The sequence below is a fragment of the Eptatretus burgeri genome, chromosome 6 (genome assembly GCF_056783735.1).
Source record: "Eptatretus burgeri isolate ZD-2024b chromosome 6, Ebu_testis_v1, whole genome shotgun sequence".
Classification (NCBI taxonomy): domain Eukaryota; kingdom Metazoa; phylum Chordata; class Myxini; order Myxiniformes; family Myxinidae; genus Eptatretus; species Eptatretus burgeri.
In genome coordinates this window covers 58,233,741-58,254,676 of record NC_140966.1, presented here as the reverse complement: position 1 = coordinate 58,254,676, position 20,936 = coordinate 58,233,741, and the positions used below count along the sequence as shown (strand labels likewise).

Sequence of the window (20,936 nt, the reverse complement as noted above, 5' to 3'; positions counted from 1 at the left end):
GAATCAGGATGGAGTGGAACTGCCCAAAACCCTCTCAAAGAATCTAATTTTGAAAGAAACAGTAGCACCAGCCAGTTTGGGAAGCATTTCATCCATTGTAGGCATTTGAAACTTCACACAAGAAACCATTATGTTCAGTTGTTTCAGGTCAACGCAAATTTGGATGTCACCACTCTTCTTGAGATCCGGCACCATGGGGGCACACCAAGGAGTTGGCTCTGTTACTCGATGGATGACACCCTTGTTTTCCATTCGGTTAAGCTCAGCCTTTACCTTGGGCAAAAGAGGAGCTGACGTGCCTGGGTATAGAAATGCTGTTAGGTACAGCATTGTATTGGAGCTGAATTTTTATTGGGATGCACCGCAGGTAACCCATGTCTGCAAAAATGCTGGCATGTACCTCACCAGCATACATAACCAGTCCCATGGCACTGGCTGTTGGTCCACTCAGCAAATTATTGGTACAGTTCTTGACCACGTACATTTACACAAATAAGATTGCTGCTTGTGTACAATATCAGTCATGAACACACCATCACAATGGATTTTCCCAATGACACCTCAAGGTGCTAATTTTACAGGTTCCAATTTCGGCTTTGAAGCAAGTTTGTCGAACATGCTTTTATTGAGAATGTTCACATCTGCCCCAGTGTCCATTTTAAAACACACCGAACAGTTGCTCAAGTCAACAGTTACAGATCAGAACTCCCATAAACGTGGTGTCTTCCTCATCATGACCAGTCACGACCTCAATTGCCCTTACATGACAACACCTTCGATCGTGCCCCATTTTCACGTACCTATAGCACCTTGCCTTGGCAGCCGGACAAGTCTGACTGTCCTGATATACAAAGCTCCGTAGCAGCGAGTACACTTGGTCCTGGGACGAGGTTGAAAGGTTTGTGTGATTTTTTCCTTTTGTCTGCTCACCTCTTCCACAGCGGTTGAGTGGTCCTCTTTCAGACCCATCTGAACTATAATGAGTTACCTTTCTCCTTCCATCTGAATTGCCATTTCCAGATTGAGATGTGCCCTCAGTTGTAATTCCAGAGTGAGTTTCTTCTCAGGAAGTCCCAACACAAGTTGTTTGCAGATTTCCTCATTTATATCATGGAAACCAGTGCTCAGCACCAGTGTACTGGCACCTCACAAACTTTTCCACAGAACGGTTTACTGCAGACGTTACAATTCAACCGATTTAACAATCTCTGAGTAACACCGCTGCCACCATGTAATGGTAGCTGAATGCCGGGAATGATTCAGACACACCCATTAAGTGAGCAGCCATGATGGAACTACATTATCATACATATGCCAAACCAACGCATCATTGGCTCCTCATTAAAATATGTACGAGCTGTATTTCCACAACAGTGAGTTGACGACAAAGGCCAAGTTTCACTTTTTTTCTTTGAGCAGTTTCAGAGAAAATGATGTCCAATTTTTTTCCTTCCATCTAATATGGCTGCCATACCATGTGACCTGTGACGTCAATGTTAGCAATAAATTATTCTCCATGAGGAGTCCCTCCTATATTTAAAATTTCACATCAAGCAAGCGGTTGCAGAGAAAGCCAGTTTTAGATAAGGATTAAAATTGCGCACCGAGGAGGCAGTGAGTGTTAACTTTAAGACAGTAAGTTTGTCATGCAAAACATCCGGTTTTCCAGTGAGGCCAGGTAAGGACTTGGACACAGAGGTAAAACTGGAAAGCACATTGCACTTTTGGAGGAAACAGCACAGGACATTTTTCCAGTGCACTTCAGATCATGGTGGCGAGGTCAGCTGCATAGCTTTGGAGAGGGAGGACGAGACTTTATATTGGGGCAGCACTGTGGAGTGGGACAGCCCGGAAGATTGCACGCCCACAGCAGTAGTTGGCCAGTAATAGGAACCTGCGATGCATGAAGGTAATCCCAAAGTTTGAGAGGGCTGTGACCACACTGTGCACGGCAGTTGGAATCAGACTTTTGCAAAGGCAGCATCCCTCTCATCACCATCTTAAAGCCCTGTGCTGTACCAACCCAGTGCAACACCAACACACCCACAACAAGCTTGTGCCTTGCTCAAGTCCTCACTCGTTCCCCATTGTTGTGCGAGTCCCGGTATTTCAATTTGAGGCCAAAGTGGGTTATTTCTTTTCCTTGTACATAAGTGGGTGTGCCTCCATATTTGTTTGTACTTTGAACGCCAGGTCTGTTCCATTTTATTGATAGCAACTTTATTGTAATAAACCCCATTTTATTGTAAGAAACGTCTTCCCGCCCTTTTGCCTCCTGCGCCGAGTTTGTTCTCGGATTGGAGTGATCCTTAGGGTTTTGTAAATGGTAAAGAACTGTCATTTGAATGCAGTGTGAATTTGCTAAGTTTGGCGAACTTCAGTAGAAAAAGCTCTTGGCGCGAGTGGATTCGTTAGACAGACCTGTCGACGCAACAGTATCGAAACTAGACAACTTAAAACAATTATAACACAGTGACGTCATATGAGACAAATAAGTACATGACATCACAAGAGATAAGCAATTATATGGTTAACACGATAGCTAATAATGTGATTCTTGTGAAATTATCAAGAGATGGGCCAATGACTTTGTATGAGGATGACAAGTGTGAAAGAAGATCATCATGTGCAAGCAGTTTTCTAGTCTATTCTTCTGATAAATGGTAGTTATCACAACTCGCCTGTAATTAAGCTGACGATTACAAAGGAGTACAATTTTGGGGCCCCCTCCTATCCTTTCCATGATAACAGCAAATAGAACAGACAAGCTCTGTGATAGGATACCGCTCTTCTTTAAGCATCTGCTCGATTGTCTTCCTGCTTTCTGCATCAATAGAAGCATCCAAAGCCCACACCTGAAATAACAAATAAATATTTTAATGCACACGAATGACAATATTTTCCAACAAGCAATTAAACAACCAACATCTGACATTCACATCAGTCAGTACAAGTACATTCAAAAGTGGATCACAGGTGATTTTCGAAGGAATCCATTTTTTTTCTTTCGTAAATCAACCACATATATTAACATGTAATTATTGATAAATCATTAGAAATTTTCAAAACAAGTCACAGATGCTAAATGATTAGTTAACTAATGTTTCTTAAAGTGTAAGAATGTTACCAAGAAGAGGTGATTCATTTTGAATGATGAAGGTGTGGTTATTTTTATTATAATTTTAAAGAGGCTTTGGCTCAGCACAATCATTGATTAAGAAGAACCAAATAAAGATCTGTGAGCTAACAAGACACTCACTATAAAACAATTGACCGACGGTGTAGCTCAGTTGGTGTGGTCGACACCGTTGGGTTGTCTTGCTTGAATAAAATTCCCATTATAAAATAATTCAACGACATATTACAACTATTACTTTTCAGGCAGAGAATGACAACATCACTGTCCTGTCTATTAGCATCCCTACCTGCATTATTTACGAAGCAATAGAGTCATATTGCCCACCAAATTACTAACCAAAAGGAACAAATCAACCTTTGACTCAAACCATCATGGCTGAGGGAGGTCAAGTCATGCAAGATGCACTTACAGCATTTTGGAGCAATTAAAAAAAAAAAAAAAACTTCATGACTCAGTTCATACAGAAATTGGATGTGATGAACACAATCATGGCAATCATCAAGCAAGATATGAGGCAAAAAAAAAAACACGACACTGGTGGAACTGCAAGATCTACAACAGATTCTGACGATGTTCGAAAATGTACTGCTACCCATTACACAACATGCAAAGAGAAAGGAAAGCGAGTGAAGGAAAGCTAATGGATGTCCTGATAGCCATCGAAAACAATCTCTTGTTCTACAATCTTCCATCAAAAACACCAGAGAATGCTGCTGATGAAATACAAAGTGCCATGATGGAGCTGGGATTCACAGAAGATCAAGCTAAATCCATGTATCTGGTTAATTTGCATCAACTAATGAGAAAACCATTCCATAAAGCCTCCAATGGACATGCAAGACCCTTGACTAGAATTGTCAGGTTTTCATATATGCTTGACGAATGTTGTTCCACAAGTGATAGAGGCAATGAAGAAATCAAAGGTAAGTCAGCCAACAATTACAATCCATATGGATCTCCCTCCAAGCTCAAAGCACTGCGATGTGAACCGAGAAAATTGCGTACTTCCCATGAAGAGATCACGAAGATGCTAACAGAATATGCATTGATTTAGGAACAGCGGAAGAAGGGTCAACTTCAAGCAATGTCGTCAAAATACGTTGGGCCAGTGTTTACTTAAATTCAAAAACATTGAATTCTGACATTTGTTTTATGATGACATCTTTGGTTCTTCTGAATCAACGATTGTGCTGAGCCAAAGCCTCTTTAAAATTATAATAAAAATAACCACACTTTCATCATATGATGGCATCAACCTGAGATCCAGACACCTGAGTCATCACGTAATCTGAATTATTATTCTTGCGACACAGGTAACAGTTATGCGCCTTTATATGATTGTAATGAGTGCTTTTGTGTGTGTCAAATGTATTTTGGCAACTTCTACCTTTCAGCCAAATTAAATCCGAATATAGCAATAAAGATTTTTTTGTATACATAGTGAAGGTTCGTGGAGGTTCGTGGAAGAGCGAGTTAGTATAATAAACGGACACAGGAAACAACAGGACAAAAGGATACATTGTGGTATACAATTGATTGACGCACTCACGTTGCACTATGTAATTAATAGACGCACTCACATTGTACTATGTAATTAATAGACGTACTCACATTGTACTATGTAATTAATAGACGTACTCACATTGTACTTTGTAATTAATAAACGTACTCACATTGTACTTTGTAATTAATAAACGTACTCACATTGTACTATATAATAAACAGACGTACTCACGTTGTAGTTTGTAATTAATAAACATTCTGACATTGTAGTGGGAGACTTGGACAAAGAATAGGTGTGGGGAGGAATGGGGTTGTGCGGGGGGGGGGGGCAGAAGAGGAAGCATGGGGTGGACCAAATCGATACAGAAGGAACCTCTCAGGAAGGAAAACTTGAAATTTGGAACCAGGTGAGATTGGGGTGGGTGGGGTTAACGAGGGTTTAAAAGACAATGCTTTTGGATTGGGCATGATCTGAGATGCTGGTGAGCAGCTGTCCTGTCTTGAAGACCTGCAGGGAAGAAAAAGATTGAAGAGAATGTAGAAGATAGTTCCACAGGCAGGAAAAAAAAAAGAGGAATAAGTGAGCAGTGATCCTGAATTTAGGTAGTTTCACCATAAAGGGGTTGATGGTGGACAATGTGTGCACTGCAGAAACTTGGGGGTAAAAGCACAGAAAGAGCAGAGGGTGCGAGACCAGAAAGGAGGCGGTACAACACAGAGACCACCAACCGAACTGCAATGGCAAAGTGATAGGTCTATAGACTCAGCTGAATTGCAGGAGATTCCAGTGATTTTCAAGGCCTTGGTTTCCACAACGTCGAGCTGAGCAAGGTGTGAGTCAGTGAAGCCAGCCCAGAGGGGGAAGCAGTACTCCATCAAGCTGTGGATGAAAGCCTTGTAGGTGGACTGGAGTTCAGGTGTGCCAAGGAAGGACTATATACGATGGAGGATGCCCAGTTGGTAGCTGGTTTTGGAGACCAACTTTAAAATGTGGCTTGTCCAAGAGAAGATCATGGCTGATTGTGACACCCAGGAGTTTGAGAACCTGAACTTCCTCAAGAGGATTGTTAAGAAAGTAGATAGGAAGATTTGCCAGATGGTCCTTTGGGAGAGAGATAGTGAGTGTGAGATTTGTCAGCATTGAAAGACATATTCCAAGTGTTTGAGCAGCTTGTGATTTTGTAAATGTCTGAAGAGAGGGAAGAGGCTGCAGCCTGCCTGTCTGAAAGATGAGGGATGTCACGGCAGAGGGTGGAGACAGCAGCAAGTACAAAGAGAGGATTTTCCAGAGTCAGAGAGATCATTGATGAAGATCAGGCATAGAAAGGGGTGTGCCTCCACACAACAAAACCATTCCTTAAGGCCCTGTCACACCTTGACGTTTTAGCCAGCGTACGGCAAGGTCTCAAAATGTATGTAAAGGCCCGGTCACACCTTGACGTTTTAGCCAGCGATGGCAACGTGTTAAAATGCATGTAAAACGCTGGCTTACGTTGAACTTTTGATGTTTTTTTTTAAAGATTCGGACGTATTCATAGCGACTTGGTCTTATGTATAACGCATTGGTAACTACACAGAACGTTTCGTTGTGTTATAGATAACTTATACCAACGAATGCTGAACCTGTTGTCGGCCTACACAACCGATGCCCAACGATAGTCTAACTTAGGCATAGCGCATTGCACGCATCGCCGACGATGTCGTGGCGTAGCCTATTAAAAGGCTGACGCACAACGATTCGAATCATAACTGCCGTAGAAATGGAAGGGTCAAAATCGCGGTCACACCTTGGCGATCTTGCCAGCGTATGCCGACGTAACAAAAAGTGTGTCTAAAACGTTGGGGCACGTCGAATACGGTATGGGTAAGTTTGGTATGCGCGAGTAGAACGCTAAATACGCTATCATAAGTCGTAGTAAGTAGAGTACGTCAAGAAATTTTGAACATGTTCAAAATTTTACGACGTACTCGGCGTATGACACACGTTCGCATGCGATGAGGATAAGTTTTACACACGATATGTGGACGCTTACACACGTCCACAAAGGCTACTTATAAGCTACTCATAAGTCGAAACACGTCGCGGTAATGTCTTTTTTACGCGAAACTTATTTCTAACTGATGTTTGACGTGCTTTGAACCAATTCTTTACGTAGCCCCAACACACATCGACGTATGTAGACGTATTCCAATGACGTCTTCCGGTCGACAAAAAATAAATGAATGTGTTTCTAGGTTACAACTGCCATATAAAGACGTGTTCCCAGCGGTTTTGGGAATTGGTATATAAAAATGGTGTTCATAAAAGGGGAACCCAACAGTGTTTTCGAGTCCTTTTTGAGTCGATGTCCATGTCAGCAGTAACAGTATCAGTATCAGTATTACTATTAGTATTAGTAGTAGTTTGTTCATGTTGGCAGTAGTAGGTGGGTGAGAGGGGGAGGGTGTGGGTTATGATGGATCGTCCTTGCGTCCGCGTGTCCACAGGTAGGTTCATAGGCTGCCACTCAACGATTTAAATGGCTGCATCTCCACTATTGAAAGTAGACGCTTGCGCTCAACAATTGGATTTTTTTTACACTCAACGACTTTTAAACGGTACCACTCAGGTAGTTTCATTGTTTACAATGAACGATTTAAATTGCTGTCACTCGCCTTTGTTTTTTTTTTTTTTTTTTTTTTTTGACGCTGGGGTTTGGAAATTTGAAACGTTTCTTCTGAACGTGTTAAAACGCTCAAACTCGACTATTTTAAATAGACGCTGCCGATGGACAATTGGAATAATAGCCAAGCTAGACATCGAAGTGTGAACATCCTCGTCATGCCGAAGAAAAGTTTGAAGAATGCTGCAAATAAGTGTCCTGGCCGTGGCCGTGGACGCTGACGCAAGGACGATCCATTATACCGACGTCTTTCAGCCTATGAGTAACTTAAAAGTAACGTCTGTCGATGTGTGGCAACGATCGCGTAATGTGCCAACAACACGTTAATCATAGGTAGGAAATAAGTTTCGGGTACTCTAAACACTACCTCGGCGTGTCTCAACTTATGATTAACTTACAAGTAGCATGTGTTGACGTCTGTCAACGATCGCAGACCGTGCCTACAACTTGTGGCCAGCGTAGCGGAACGTGTGAGTCATACGCCGGCATACGTCGTGAAATTTCAAGCTTGAAAAAATTTGAGGACAACCGAAAAGTACAACGTTTAAAGCCAACGTACAACGACATATGGCAACGTACTACGACGTATGCTAGCGTGCTCTCAATGTTATAAAAACTTACCCATAACGTATTCAACGTGTGCCAGCGTTTTAGAAAAAAAATTCAAAAATCGGCATACGTTGGCTAAAACGTCAAGGTGTGACCGGGCCTTAAGACGCTGGCGTACGCTGAACTATTGATGTTTTTTTAAGTTTTGGGCGTATAATAAGGTGTTGGACATATCCATAACGAATTCATAATGTACACAGAACATTTTAATCACATATAGCTAACTTATACCAACGAATGCTGAGCGTGTTGTCGGTGTTCACAACCTATGCCCAATGATAGTCTAACTTATGCATAGTGCGGCAGCGTATCGCCGACGATCACGTGGCGTAGGCTATTCATAGGCTGCGGCTCGACGATTCAAATCATAACCGCATTAGACATCGAAGTGTGAAGCCGCTGTCACACCTTGACGTTTTAGCCAGCGTATGCCGACGTATGAAAAAATTGCCGAACCAAGCTGGCACACGTCGAATACGTTATGGGTAAGTTTTGTATACGTTAAGAGCACACTGGCATACGTCGTAGTACGCTGGCGTATGTCGAGAAATTTTGAGCATGTTCAAAATTTCTCGACGTCTGACACACATTCCGCATACGCTGGCATAAGTTGTAGGCATGTTACGCGATCGTTGACACACGTCGACATACGTTACTCATGTCGAAACATGTCAATGGAATGGTTAGCGTCAGTGTTCCAGACTCCCTGGTTTTTTTATTTTATTTTATTTTATTTTTTTTTCGGTATGACGGTGATGTTCACACTTCGATTTCTAGTGTGGTTATGATTTAAATCGTTGAGCGGCAGCCTATTAATTATATTATATTATAACCGCACTAGAAATCGAAGTGTTAACATCACCGTCATACCGAAAAAAAAAATAAAACAGGGAGTCTGGAACACTGACGCTAACCATTACATTGATGTGTTTCAACTCATGAGTAACTTACAAGTAACGTGTGTCGACGTGTGTCAACGATCGCGTAACGTGCCAACAACTTATGGCCAGCATTATGCGGAATGTGCGAGTCATACGCTGGCATAAGTCGAAAAATTTCAAGCATGGAAAATTTGTCTAACACCTCGGCGTACTACGACGTATGCCAGCATGCTCTTAACGTATACAAACTTACCCATAACGTATTCGACGTGTGCCAGCATTTTAGCCAAATTTTGCATATGTCAGGCATACGCTGGCTAAATCGTCAAGGTGTGACAGGGCCTTTATCAACTTGCCCAAAAAGTTGATCGCTTTGCAGTTCATATTGCAAAAACTTCCAAAGATATGGGCCCGTGAAGGGTCAATGGTTCGTAGATGGTCTGTTGTACTTAAAACTTCGTGCTTCTTCACACTGATGGGAATGTCACATCTGGGGCATGTCAAAGCACAGGGTAGGTAAGTTTTAAATGACATTATTTACTATTCATCATGTTTGGAAGGGGTGTGGGAGTGGAAGTTGTGAGGGCTGTTATAAATAGTTTCTTTTTTTTTGTTTGGTTCCAGGTCCACAACAGAAATTATACCGGATTTTTGCATCTATTGGTAAAAAGAGAATCATCCGTTTGTGTGTGTATGCACGTGTGTTTTAACCACGGCTGCCACGAGCTAATTGTATTAACAGGAAATTGTAGGAACCCGACTTCTATCACCCATGGATATTTCTCATATATCCTATATTCTTGTGAATCCGATTTTCATTCATGAACAGAACAAGTGTGGTTAACCATCTTGAAATTGTCACTTGTCGAAATGCTGAAAATGATGTTTAGAAAACAATTTGAATCACAGATTTCAAGCTAGCAATGGCTGGTTAAAAGTACACTGGGAGCCAAACAGAGTCAATGTATAACTAACTAACGAAATTACACACACACGAATAATTGATGCTACCCTTTGTGCAACTTTCCGTTCATATTTTTATCTTGCCAAAACAAAGTTTTTGCAAGATATGTTAGTCAGCTTGTATTTTTTTTTGTTTGTTTGTTTGTTTGTTATCTTGCCAAAACGAAGTTTTTGCAAGATATGTTAGTCAGCTTGTATATTTTTTTTTGTTGTTTTTTTGTTTGTTTGTTTGTTTGTCTGTAATCACGTATAAAAAAACTCTGCAGAGCACAGTTATCATTGGAAATTTTTGTAACCGCATATCAGAGGCCTATAGAGGTCCCTTTCAGTGCACAACATTTTGAAGGTCAAGGTCAAAGGTCAAGGTCACTTTGTCGCAAATCAGGGGAGTCGACGAAACCATTATTTTTTGAGTAATTTTGATCGGATCGTCTTCAAACTTCATAGGAATATAGTTCATGGTCTGGCGCTCAGCTGATTAATTTTTGGTGGCGATTGGCCTTGACCTTCATGGTTAGCGCCTGAGGTCAAACATATTTGACCCCAAGGTCAAATTTTCAAGTTTTAGGAACCATATAGTGAAGTACCTCAAATTGAACACCTCGATGAGTGCTTTCTAGATATGTCAAGCTTGAGACATTATGACGTCATTTGGTGACGATATGAGGCAAACGCATATTTTTCATGGTTACTCTGTAGAACGATTCTCATCGGAATCTCTCATAGGCAGATATTCCTCAAGGAGTCGCTTCTGGTGGATAGCAGCTCTGTTCACCCAAGTGTGACCTTAAAGAAGTCACACGTGGTCACCTTTTGGCAAGATACGGGTCACCCTGCGGGTGACATTGTTTTTATTAACTTGTTAATGTTCCTCAAGTAGCAAAATGCATGGCATTCTTATTATTTTAACCCTTTCCAAGAACTATTTGGGATACAAAAGGGTGAGTACAGTAAGTCAAAGGAAATTCCTGAAAGTGGAAAAGCACCATAGATTTGCACAAGATGTAAATTAATTCATTGTGTGCAGCAAATGTTTGTGGATTTGCATCGTTGTTGGTGCTGTTCGATTGATGCGGCGTCGGTTATGACGGTAATTTTGAATTTCACGACTGTACTGGAGATAAATCGCCTCCTCTTCGGGAAACACACCAAAGACACCTTTAAGTTCCAGCAACAACCAGTGATGGCAGACAGGTCATCTGGCTTGATCTCCTTCCAATGGACGGCACACACAATTATGCATCGCCTTGCATGTGAAATACCAGGTTGAAAATTTTAACGCAGCACTGGGATTCAAATCCAGACTATCCGGCTCATAGGGGTGTGTGCATATCTCTGAGCTATCCTGCCAGTTATAAAATACAAATGAAAACAAAAAAGTGTCACAGGTTTTAAACAATTGGAAACAAAATAGCAATCAATTATGCTTTGGTACTGGAGAAAGGTGGGAAGAGGGTGGCAATGTGATAATATAACTGTTGTTTCAAAATAATACTACACCTTCAAAATAATTTTCAAAGTAGCAAATAAGAAATTATTGGAAACTCTATAAACAAAATTATGAACAGACAAAAAAACAAATACAAAATACTAAAATTAATTCCCAAGAAAGTGTCTCGGTACAAAAAGTCGATGAGTGGCATTGGCTAACCAAATTTACTTTCATCAGACATCCAGCTTTTCCATACACAACTATAAAAACAAAGAAAACTAGAGGGGGAGCACTCGGTAGAGTGCAAAACCTCCACCGCCAATACTGCTGGGTCACTTAAGTGAACCCAATATCCTATTCATTGTCGGTCAAAACGGATCAGACTCTACTCAACCACGATTAAATAAACTAAACTAGATCGACGCGCATGTAAAAATGCAAAAAAATAAAATCGGAATTTTTTTGAAAAAAATTGCAAAATTTTGGGGTTTTTTTGCTCTAACATTTTTTTTTTTGGGGGGGGGGGGGGGTTGGAAATCACTTAAAACATGTAGAAATGCAAAAACAAAAATTGAAATATTTTTTCTAAATGGCCGCCATATTGGACTTTGGACCAAGTCCAAAATCTAATGGCATGATCCTTGGACCATACCTTATCCCCCCACCAAGTTTCGTCAAAATCCGTCGAGGAGTTGTTCCGTAATACTGTTCACAAACAAACAGGGGTGAAAACAGTAACCTCCGTCCAACTTCGATGGCGGAGGTTAACTACAAGGGCACTCGATAGAGCACATACCTCCGCCACGCAATGCCTGATCCACGAGAACATATCAGGCCCAATACATTTTTGAAATATCGCGCTATATATGGTTGTTGAGCCCTTTCTGTCAATGGTGAAGAATCACTTTTAAAAATTCTAGTAGTCAGATCCGGATGCAGATCTTCACCAAAATCGAATCCTTTTGTTGTGGTGAAACACCCAACCTGTCCAAGTTTCATCCGAATCCGTCCGTCATGTTTTGAGATATTGTGCTAGATATTCGTTTCACCCCATCCCTCAAAGGTGAAGAATCACTTTAAAAATTCCAGTAGTCGGACCTGGATCCAGATCTTCACCAAAATCGAATAAATTTGTCGTGGTCACACACCCAACCTGTCCACCAAGTTTCATCCAAATGCATCCACAACCTTTTGAGAAAATGTGCTATATATTAGTTGAGCCCCATCTCTCAATGGTGACGAAAAAAAAAATATATATATATATATATTGTTGTGGTTGACGAAATTCACAAACCACCATTCAGGTCCCTGAGGTGAGATATCTCTGTAAGTATATGTGTAGTTAGGCCCAAACCCGTTGTATAGAGGGAATAAATGTCATTCACTCGGGCTGCGACTTCAGGATAGCCGTTTTTCTTTTACTATCTTTATTTTGGACCAGCCGCCATTATTACCACCACCAACCACGTCTCAACAGCCATCACACAACAACCACCAACCACAACGCCGCTTCACAACAACCACCAACCACAACGCCACTTCACAACAACAACCACCAACCACAACGCCGCTTCACAACAACAACCACCAACCACAACGCCGCTTCACAACAACAACCACCAACCACAATGCCGCTTCACAACAACAGCCACGACCTTTACCGTCACAACTCGCCACCATCGCATCCACACCATCTCGCGCCACTCGTGGGCACCGATACTGGACTCGTGCAGGGCGCGCACCGAGCAGCGTATTCAAAAACATCACGGACTTTCCGCAGAAAACGGATCAAAAACGACTCACGCCCACTTTTGTTCCGTCCAATCGGAGAGCGTGGGCGATTTGGCCCCGCCTCCAGGGCGTTGGAGTGAGGTCGCGTGAGGTCGATATGCAAATTCATGGATCAAAAAGCATTCACGCCCACTTTTCCTCGGTCCAATGGGGAGCCAGTTAAAGGTGAAGGGTCGGAGGCAGAGGGTCAAGGGTGAAAGAGCGAAGCCACGGGGCTGATATAAACGGCTGCGTTCGTCAGTCAAGGCAGTTCAGTTGGCAGTTGTGCGGAGTTCAAGAGAGTCGTCGGTGGAGCTGGAAAGAAGTGGGAGAAGTCAAGAGTGAAGAGTTGGGACGAGCCAAGAGAGGAGACGGAGAGGGCGAGTAGACGGAGCTGTGGAGAGGTGGCGGCGGCGGCGAAGGCAGACGAGGGGGTGCTCGCGTCGGTGCCGGGAGCTGCAGAGGGAGAGGCCAGCAACGCGACCGAGGTCGAGGAGGAGACGCTCGCCGCAGGACCCGAGACAGGGTGATATCCTCCTTCCCCTGAGCATCAGCAACCCCCTCCTGTTTCCCCCCGCGCTGAGATAGTGCGACAAAGGGGACCCCTTTCCCACCCCCTACCAGACACTGTCCGCGAGGCCCGCGGAGTTGAGGCACCACCGCCACTTCGCGTCTCATCATCAGACGGGTAGGCCCGACCCGGTCTCGGCCCCAGGCCCGCCTCATCCTTGAGGGTGGTTCTTTTTCTTTTGCTTTGGGTATCTGTGTTGTCGGCGCCGTCTGTGAAGTAAAATTGTATAAGTGTTGCCGTGTGCTCGGTAGTCGGATAGATCTGCATTGTTGCATTTGCTTTTTGTGTAATATTGCATTGTCTTCTTCTTTTACATGTGCTTTTGGTGGAATTGTAGATGTGTGCTTTCCGTTCATCGCGAAATAAATGTGCTTCATGTTGAACTGTTTTCCCGCTTCGCTTCGTCTTTTCTTTCATTGAATCTCCATCTTGCTTCACGTAAAGGGTTGGTCGTGGGCTAAAACGCCCGATAATTAATCGAACCGTCGAGGCCGACGAATAACACCGCTCGGTTATCCCGATAGTACGGAACGGGTCGCTTAAAGTGGCCCGTGTCCGAAGTCGACCTGCGATCGCCCGGTCTACCCTCCGTGTGGGTACTTAGGTAGGTCGAATTTGGCGAGCAACCCTATCCCACGCGGGGGCCGATTGGCACGATCGTGGTGAGACCGAAAGGTCCACCCGTGACTGGTTCCCGGCGTTAGTCCGAGAGGGTCACGACTGGATTGTCCGTCCGGTGGGCGACGTGCCGCGATTCGAGTTATGTGGCCGTCAGCACGCCGGCGGGCGCGAATCCGCAACACTGGTGTCAGGAGTGGGATATAAACCCATCGCCCTCCTCGCGTCACTGGTATCGGAGAACGGGAAAACGGGCTCTCCTGTCTCCGGCTAAATTCACGGGAATCGGTCCAGGGGTGAGAGGAGCGACCCCCGATTCCCTCCAAATTACGAGCGAGCTAAATTAACCCTTTAAGAGAAGCAAGATGGCGTCTCAAGGCGAGCGGGAGCCGGGGGTATTAGAAATGGATGTAGAATGTGTAGAATCCATGGCTCAGGATGAAATCCCCGTGCAGGAAATGTTGGTTGTACAGGAAAACGAACTCGCCCAACTGAACCCAGAGCCCGAAATGGGTGCGGCAGCGGCCGCGGTGTATGACACCTCCCCTCCCCCTCTCCACCAAAACCCTTCCCCAACCCCTGCCGAAACGGCTCACCCAAGCGCACCCGACATGGCCCAGCTATTCACCATGCTGGCACAAATGAATGCGGAAATGACAGCGAAGATAAATGCGAACATGAACGAAAAGATGGATGCGTATACACAAAAGATGGAAACGAATGCGCATGAAATTATAAACAAAATGAAAGGCATGAACAAGCAAATGAAGGAAGAAACGAAAAAGCTGCGGGGTGAGACGCGGAACATGGGCCGATGCCTGCAGGCGGGCATGAAGGCCGTGACCAGGGAGATAAAAATGGCGACTCCACGTGTGGGAGCGAACGAGCTGGAAGGGGGTACAACGGCTGTCGGGCCCGCGGTGGAGACGGGTAAAAAAATAATTCGGGGGACGTGTTGGGCGAGGGTCGTGACGATGACCGAAAGGGAAAAATTAAATGGGGAGACCAAAACGTGTGAGACGAGACACGAGGTGACGACAAAGGAAATAAAAATAGTGGAGACAAGGGAGGTAAAGGGTGAAGAGTTGGCAGAGACACGGGAGATGGGAACGATAGAGGGAAGACTGCACGATGAAGACGGGGTAAGTGACGCACACACACACACACGGAGGTAGTGGAGGACAATGGGGGTGAGCTCGTGGACTGGGTAGAGACCCGGTGCGAGCAGTTGGATGGCCTCCTCCAGGAACGAGGGGAGGGAGTATGCCCCCTTGAGGCGAGTCACGACCAGGTGGGTTCGGTCGTGCTTTGCGAGGTCGAGGGGAGGAGTGCTGTGGACGGGTGCACGGAGAGCTTGGGGGGTATAGAGGCCCCGGAGACCCTTGTGGGGACACGAATCCCCAGTGTGGTTGTCCCAGTGTGTGTGGTGCAAGGCGTGAGTGCGTCCCCGTGTGTGAGTGGTGTGGTGGCGATGGTGCCAGAGTACGTGCTTCCCAGCACGCCATGTGTGGATGAGGCACCGTGTGTGGAAGAGGCCGTGTGTGTGGATGTAACGGCCAGTGTGGATGAGGAACCGCGGTTGAGTGCCCCCGCATGTGTGAGTGAGGGACGGTGTGTGGATGAAACACCGCGGTTGAGTGCCCCCGCGTGTGTGAGTGAGGCACGGTGTATGAGTGAGGCACGGTGTGTGGATGAGGGACCGCGGGTGAGTGCCCCCGCACGTGTGAGTGGTATGGTTTATGCAAGGGAGACCATGTGTGTGAGAGAGCGGTATGTGAGGGAGATGTCGGTTGGCATGCGGGAGCACGCAGCCGCGTCTCCCGGTGTGAATGTAATGGAATGGAGTGTGAGCGTCGTAACACGCAGGTGTGCGTGGGTTGAATGGCGACGACGACGGCGGCAGAAGAAAGGAAGCCGAGTAGCGGCTGTAGTTGTTTCGGGGACCGTGCCGGGTTCACCCAGCAGTGAGCACGAGGTCCGTGCTGTGCAACGCACGAGGCCCCCACGTGCTCGCTTGCGAGAGTGAAGTCCCGGTCCGGAAACGCCAGCGGTGGATTTGCCGATCCCGCGGACGGACAAAGTTTAGGCAGGACAATGGATTTGGACCGGACGGGTTCTCCACGCGATCGTGTGTGTTAAGCTCCAACGGGCAAAGCACATGTGTTCGCGTGGGGAACCCCTCGAGACGTGGGGCTTGTGTTTTTTTTTATGCGCACGGTGACGTCATGGCTGCACGTGGGGTTGGAATCCGGCAGGAGGGGTATCCCTGCCGGATGGTACCGTCCAAGGAGGGACGAGGTACACGTGCAGCTGCATGACGTCACAGGCAGGTGCAAAGTGCGCGAGCTCTGAGTTGCCGCGCTGGTGATGCGCATGGAAAAAAAAAAAAAGAAACAGTAAGCCTCACTTTCGGGTGCACAGGATTCCTGGGCAAGGGGTGGAAGACCCGCTTGCTAGGGCACAGGATGGAAACTAGTTAGGGGGAAGGGTTAGCTTAGCTAGACCGGCTCCATGGGTCAGGGGTAAGTCCTCATGGGGCCCGTGGAATGGATGAGTTAGAGGGATTGTAGCGAGATTTAGGTTGGGAAATAAAAGTTATTTTAGGATTTGAGGACATGGACAGACTTGTGAATGTGTAGAGGGGATGTAGTTTAGCGACGTAGTGTTAAAAGGAATGTGCTGTAGTTTAAGGGACGACGTGGGAGCACGAGTTAGTTAGGGGATGTAGTTAGAAGGATGGCAGAGTTCAGTGGTGAGTGTGTTGAAGAGTTGGTGAGTGAAGTGGAAGCATGTGCTTGGTGAGTGAGTGAGGCCAGCGGGTCTGTGTGAGTGGAGCGAATGGGGAATGCATGGTGCGATGAGTGATTGGGGGGAGGAGTGACTCCCACCCAAGGGACCCCGGGGTCAGTGTAGAGTGAGTTAGCTGGGTTAGTCAAATTTACAAAATGGAGGTCGTTTTGTTGTTGGTGGGAATGTAGGCTCGAAACCCGTTTGGAGGGGTGCAGGAGCCCTGTTGACACGCTGGGAGCGTGGTGGCGAAAGGTGAGTATCGCTGAGTGGGTACCCCGGGCACCAGGCTAGTCGGCCGTGGTAGGCCAAGGGCCCATGGGGGGCCGGGATAGCGTAGTGGGCACGGGTGCGCCTGCTTGGTGCGGGGGCCCGGGGCGCCATTAGCCGCGTGGGCAGTGTTGTGGGCAAGGGTGACCCTCGGAAAGGGGCCCGGGAAGCCAGCCTGCCACGTGTGCGTTTCAGGGGAGGTGCCATGGGGGGCACTCCCCGGTGTTTAGGGAGCTGGTAGGCTTGGAGGCAGTGTAGTGCCCGGGGGTGCCATCGTCGGAGAATCGGCAGAGGGTCGTGCCTGCCAAAGGGAGCCACGTGTCCCAGCCATGAGACCGTGTGAGGGCACGGAGAGAAAATTGGGGGGTGAGGCCCGAAATTGTGAGGACACCAACACAGGCGACGGGAATCTGGGTTGTTAGAACCAATAGTTTAAGCGCAAGGCGCTTGTTGAAAGCCCCGGGGTAGTTTAACAGTTAAATGGTTAGGGTAGATAGGAAGTGTACCCCTCCGCACCATCCATCCCCTCGCTCTCGTTGTGGGCCGCTGGACCCACTTTGGGTTAGATAGCTGAAGTCTGGGGAGGCCATCCTGAGGCTTGAATTGGGCCTCGGCACAGGACGCTAGCTCTTCCTTACTCCCCTCCGGGAAGGGAACGTAGGGGTTGGGAGTAGGCTAGGTGACAGAATAGGTTAGCTGAACAAGGACAGTACAGGGGGTTAGGGGACGATTTATAGTGGGGAAGTAAAAAAATAATAATAATAATAATAATAATAATAATAATAATAATAAAAATAAGTTGGGGCTAAATTGGGGTTTGACAAATTAAGGGAGTGGGTATAGACAATGACAGGCAAAGGCGATAGGTTGGGAGGGAGACCGTAGGGTAGGTCCGAGCCCGCCTTCCGAGTGGCCAGCACCACCGCACTCCCTCCACCAACCTCCACTGAACGGCAAAGGCTGGCCAACTTCATCTGCCGGCTGGCTGTTTTTCTTCAAGGCCTGTGCCGGCCCACTTCATCGGCAGCTGTTGTGTTGCTGCAAGGCCTGTGCCGGCCGGATCATCTGCAGCTGTGGTACTTCAAGGCCTGTGCCGGCCAGTTCATCTGCCGGCTGTGTTTGCCTGCAACGGCCTGGTTCTGCAGGCTGTGTTTGCCTGCTGCCTTTGCCATGCCATGCCATGCCCACTGCCCCTGTTCACCAGCCCCGTTCAATTCTGCTTTGCCCCCCCCACCCCCTGTTCATTTCCATGCGCGCCGGGATCATCGTAAAAGCAACAGTTTGCAAGCTGCAAGAACTGCCCTGTTGGCAGCTACAACACGGGCCTGCAGTGGCGGCCCGTGCACCGTGTTTGTGTCCATCCATCCATCCGTTGTGCTCATTGCGTGTGCCACTTGAGCTGGCACGGAGACTGCGTTTGTGCAGCCCATGCACCGTTGTGGTTCACTGCGTTCAGTTCAAACCATTCATCCATCCATTCGTTGTGTTCATTGCGTGTGCCACTTGAGCTGGCACGGAGACTACGTTTGTGCAGCCCATGCACCGTTGTGGTTCACTGCGTTCAGTTCAAACCATTCATCCATCCATTCGTTGTGTTCATTGCGTGTGCCACTTGAGCTGGCACGGAGACTACGTTTGTGCAGCCCATGCACCGTTGTGGTTCACTGCGTTCAGTTCAAAAGGGAAGGCCTTGGACTGCGTGTGAGCAGCCGGCCACGTTCCCTGTCACCTGCATTGTTTGAGTCAGAGACTGCATGCGAGCAGCCTGGCTCCCTGCTAACTGCTTTCTTTTTGCAGAGACCATTGATCCTGGGCCATGGTTTAGTGTAAAATTTGTAAGTTAAGGTTAAGATGTACTGTAAATATGAGTGCGCCCCCGGCATGTTTGTCTTAGCGCCGGCAATTTTATTCAAGTCGTCCGTGTGAGTGAGTTTGTTTAGGTAGTTACTCAGCCCTCAGGTTATTTATTTTGGGGACACGAATACCATGAATGTCGCACTCAGGGATCCGTAGGTAAAATGTACTAGGGGAAAACTACACATGATGGCACACGAAAATTTGACGACTCGGGACGAGTCTGTAAAAAGGGGAGGGGGTAGTGTTGTGGTTGACGAAATTCACAAACCACCATTCAGGTCCCTTAGGTGAGATATCTCTGTAAGTATATGTGTAGTTAGGCCCAAACCCGTTGTCTCGAGGGAATAAATGTCATTCACTCGGGCTGCGACTCTTCAGGATAGCCGTTTTTCTTTTACTATCTTTATTTTGGACCAGCCGCCATTATTACCACCACCAACCACGTCTCAACAGCCATCACACAACAACCACCAACCACAACTCCGCTTCACAACAACAACCACCAACCACAATGCCGCTTCACAACAACAACCACCAACCACAACGCCGCTTCACAACAACCACCAACCACAACGCCGCTTCACAACAACAACCACCAACCACAACGCCGCTTCACAACAACAGCCACGACCTTTACCGTCACAACTCGCAACCATCGCATCCACACCATCTCGCGCCACTCGTGGGCACCGATACTGGACTCGTGCAGGGCGCGCACCGAGCAGCGTATTCAAAAACATCACGGACTTTCCGCAGAAAACGGATCAAAAACGACTCACGCCCACTTTTGTTCCGTCCAATCGGAGAGCGTGGGCGATTTGGCCCCGCCTCCAGGGCGTTGGAGTGAGGTCGCGATATGCAAATTCATGGATCAAAAAGCATTCACGCCCACTTTTCCTCGGTCCAATGGGGAGCCAGTTAGATGTGAAGGGTCGGAGGCAGAGGGTCAAGGGTGAAAGAGCGAAGCCACGGGGCTGATATAAACGGCTGCGTTCGTCAGTCAAGGCAGTTCAGTTGGCAGTTGTGCGGAGTTCAAGAGAGTCGTCGGTGGAGCTGGAAAGAAGTGGGAGAAGTCAAGAGTGACGAGTTGGGACGAGCCAAGAGAGGAGACGGAGAGGGCGAGTAGACGGAGCTGTGGAGAGGTGGCGGCGGCGAAGGCAGACGAGGGGGTGCTCGCGTCGGTGCCGGGAGCTGCAGAGGGAGAGGCCAGCAACGCGACTGAGGTCGAGGAGGAGACGCTCGCCGCGGGACCCGAGACAGGGTGATATCCTCCTTACCCTGAGCATCAGCAACCCCCTCCTGTTTCCCCCGCGCTGAGATAGTGCGACAAAGGGGGGCCCCTTTCCCACCCCCTACCAGACACTGTCCGCGAGGCTCGCGGAGTTGAGGCGCCACCGCCGCTCTGCGTCTCATCATCAGACGGGTAGGCCCGACACGGTCTCGGCCCCAGGCCCGCCTCATCCTTGAGGGTGGTTCTTTTTCTTTTGCTTTGGGTATCTGTGTTGTCGGCGCCGTCTGTGAAGTAAAATTGTATAAGTGTTGCCGTGTGCTCGGTAGTCGGATAGATCTGCATTGTTGCATTTGCTTTTTGTGTAATATTGCATTGTCTTCTTCTTTTACATGTGCTTTTGGTGGAATTGTAGATGTGTGCTTTCCGTTCATCGCGAAATAAATGTGCTTCATGTTGAACTGTTTTCCCGCTTCGCTTTGTCTTTTCTTTCATTGAATCTCCATCTTGCTTCACGTAAAGGGTTGATCGTGGGCTAAAACGCCCGATAATTAATCGAACCGTCGAGGCCGACGAATAACACCGCTCGGTTATCCCGATAGTACGGAACGGGTCGCTTAAAGTGGCCCGTGTCCGAAGTCGACC

At 46.9% G+C, this 20,936-nt stretch overlaps 1 protein-coding gene across 1 annotated transcript in view; it reads right to left on the bottom strand.

Annotated features, from left to right (window-relative positions):
• Positions 1–20,936, bottom strand: part of LOC147024863 (uncharacterized) — a 124,340-nt gene that overhangs the window by 95,510 nt on the left and 7,894 nt on the right. The window contains exon 3 of the mRNA XM_085885203.1: positions 2,785–2,855. Coding sequence (XP_085741329.1) covers positions 2,785–2,855 — 71 coding nt within the window. The remainder of the gene's footprint in view (positions 1–2,784; positions 2,856–20,936) is intronic.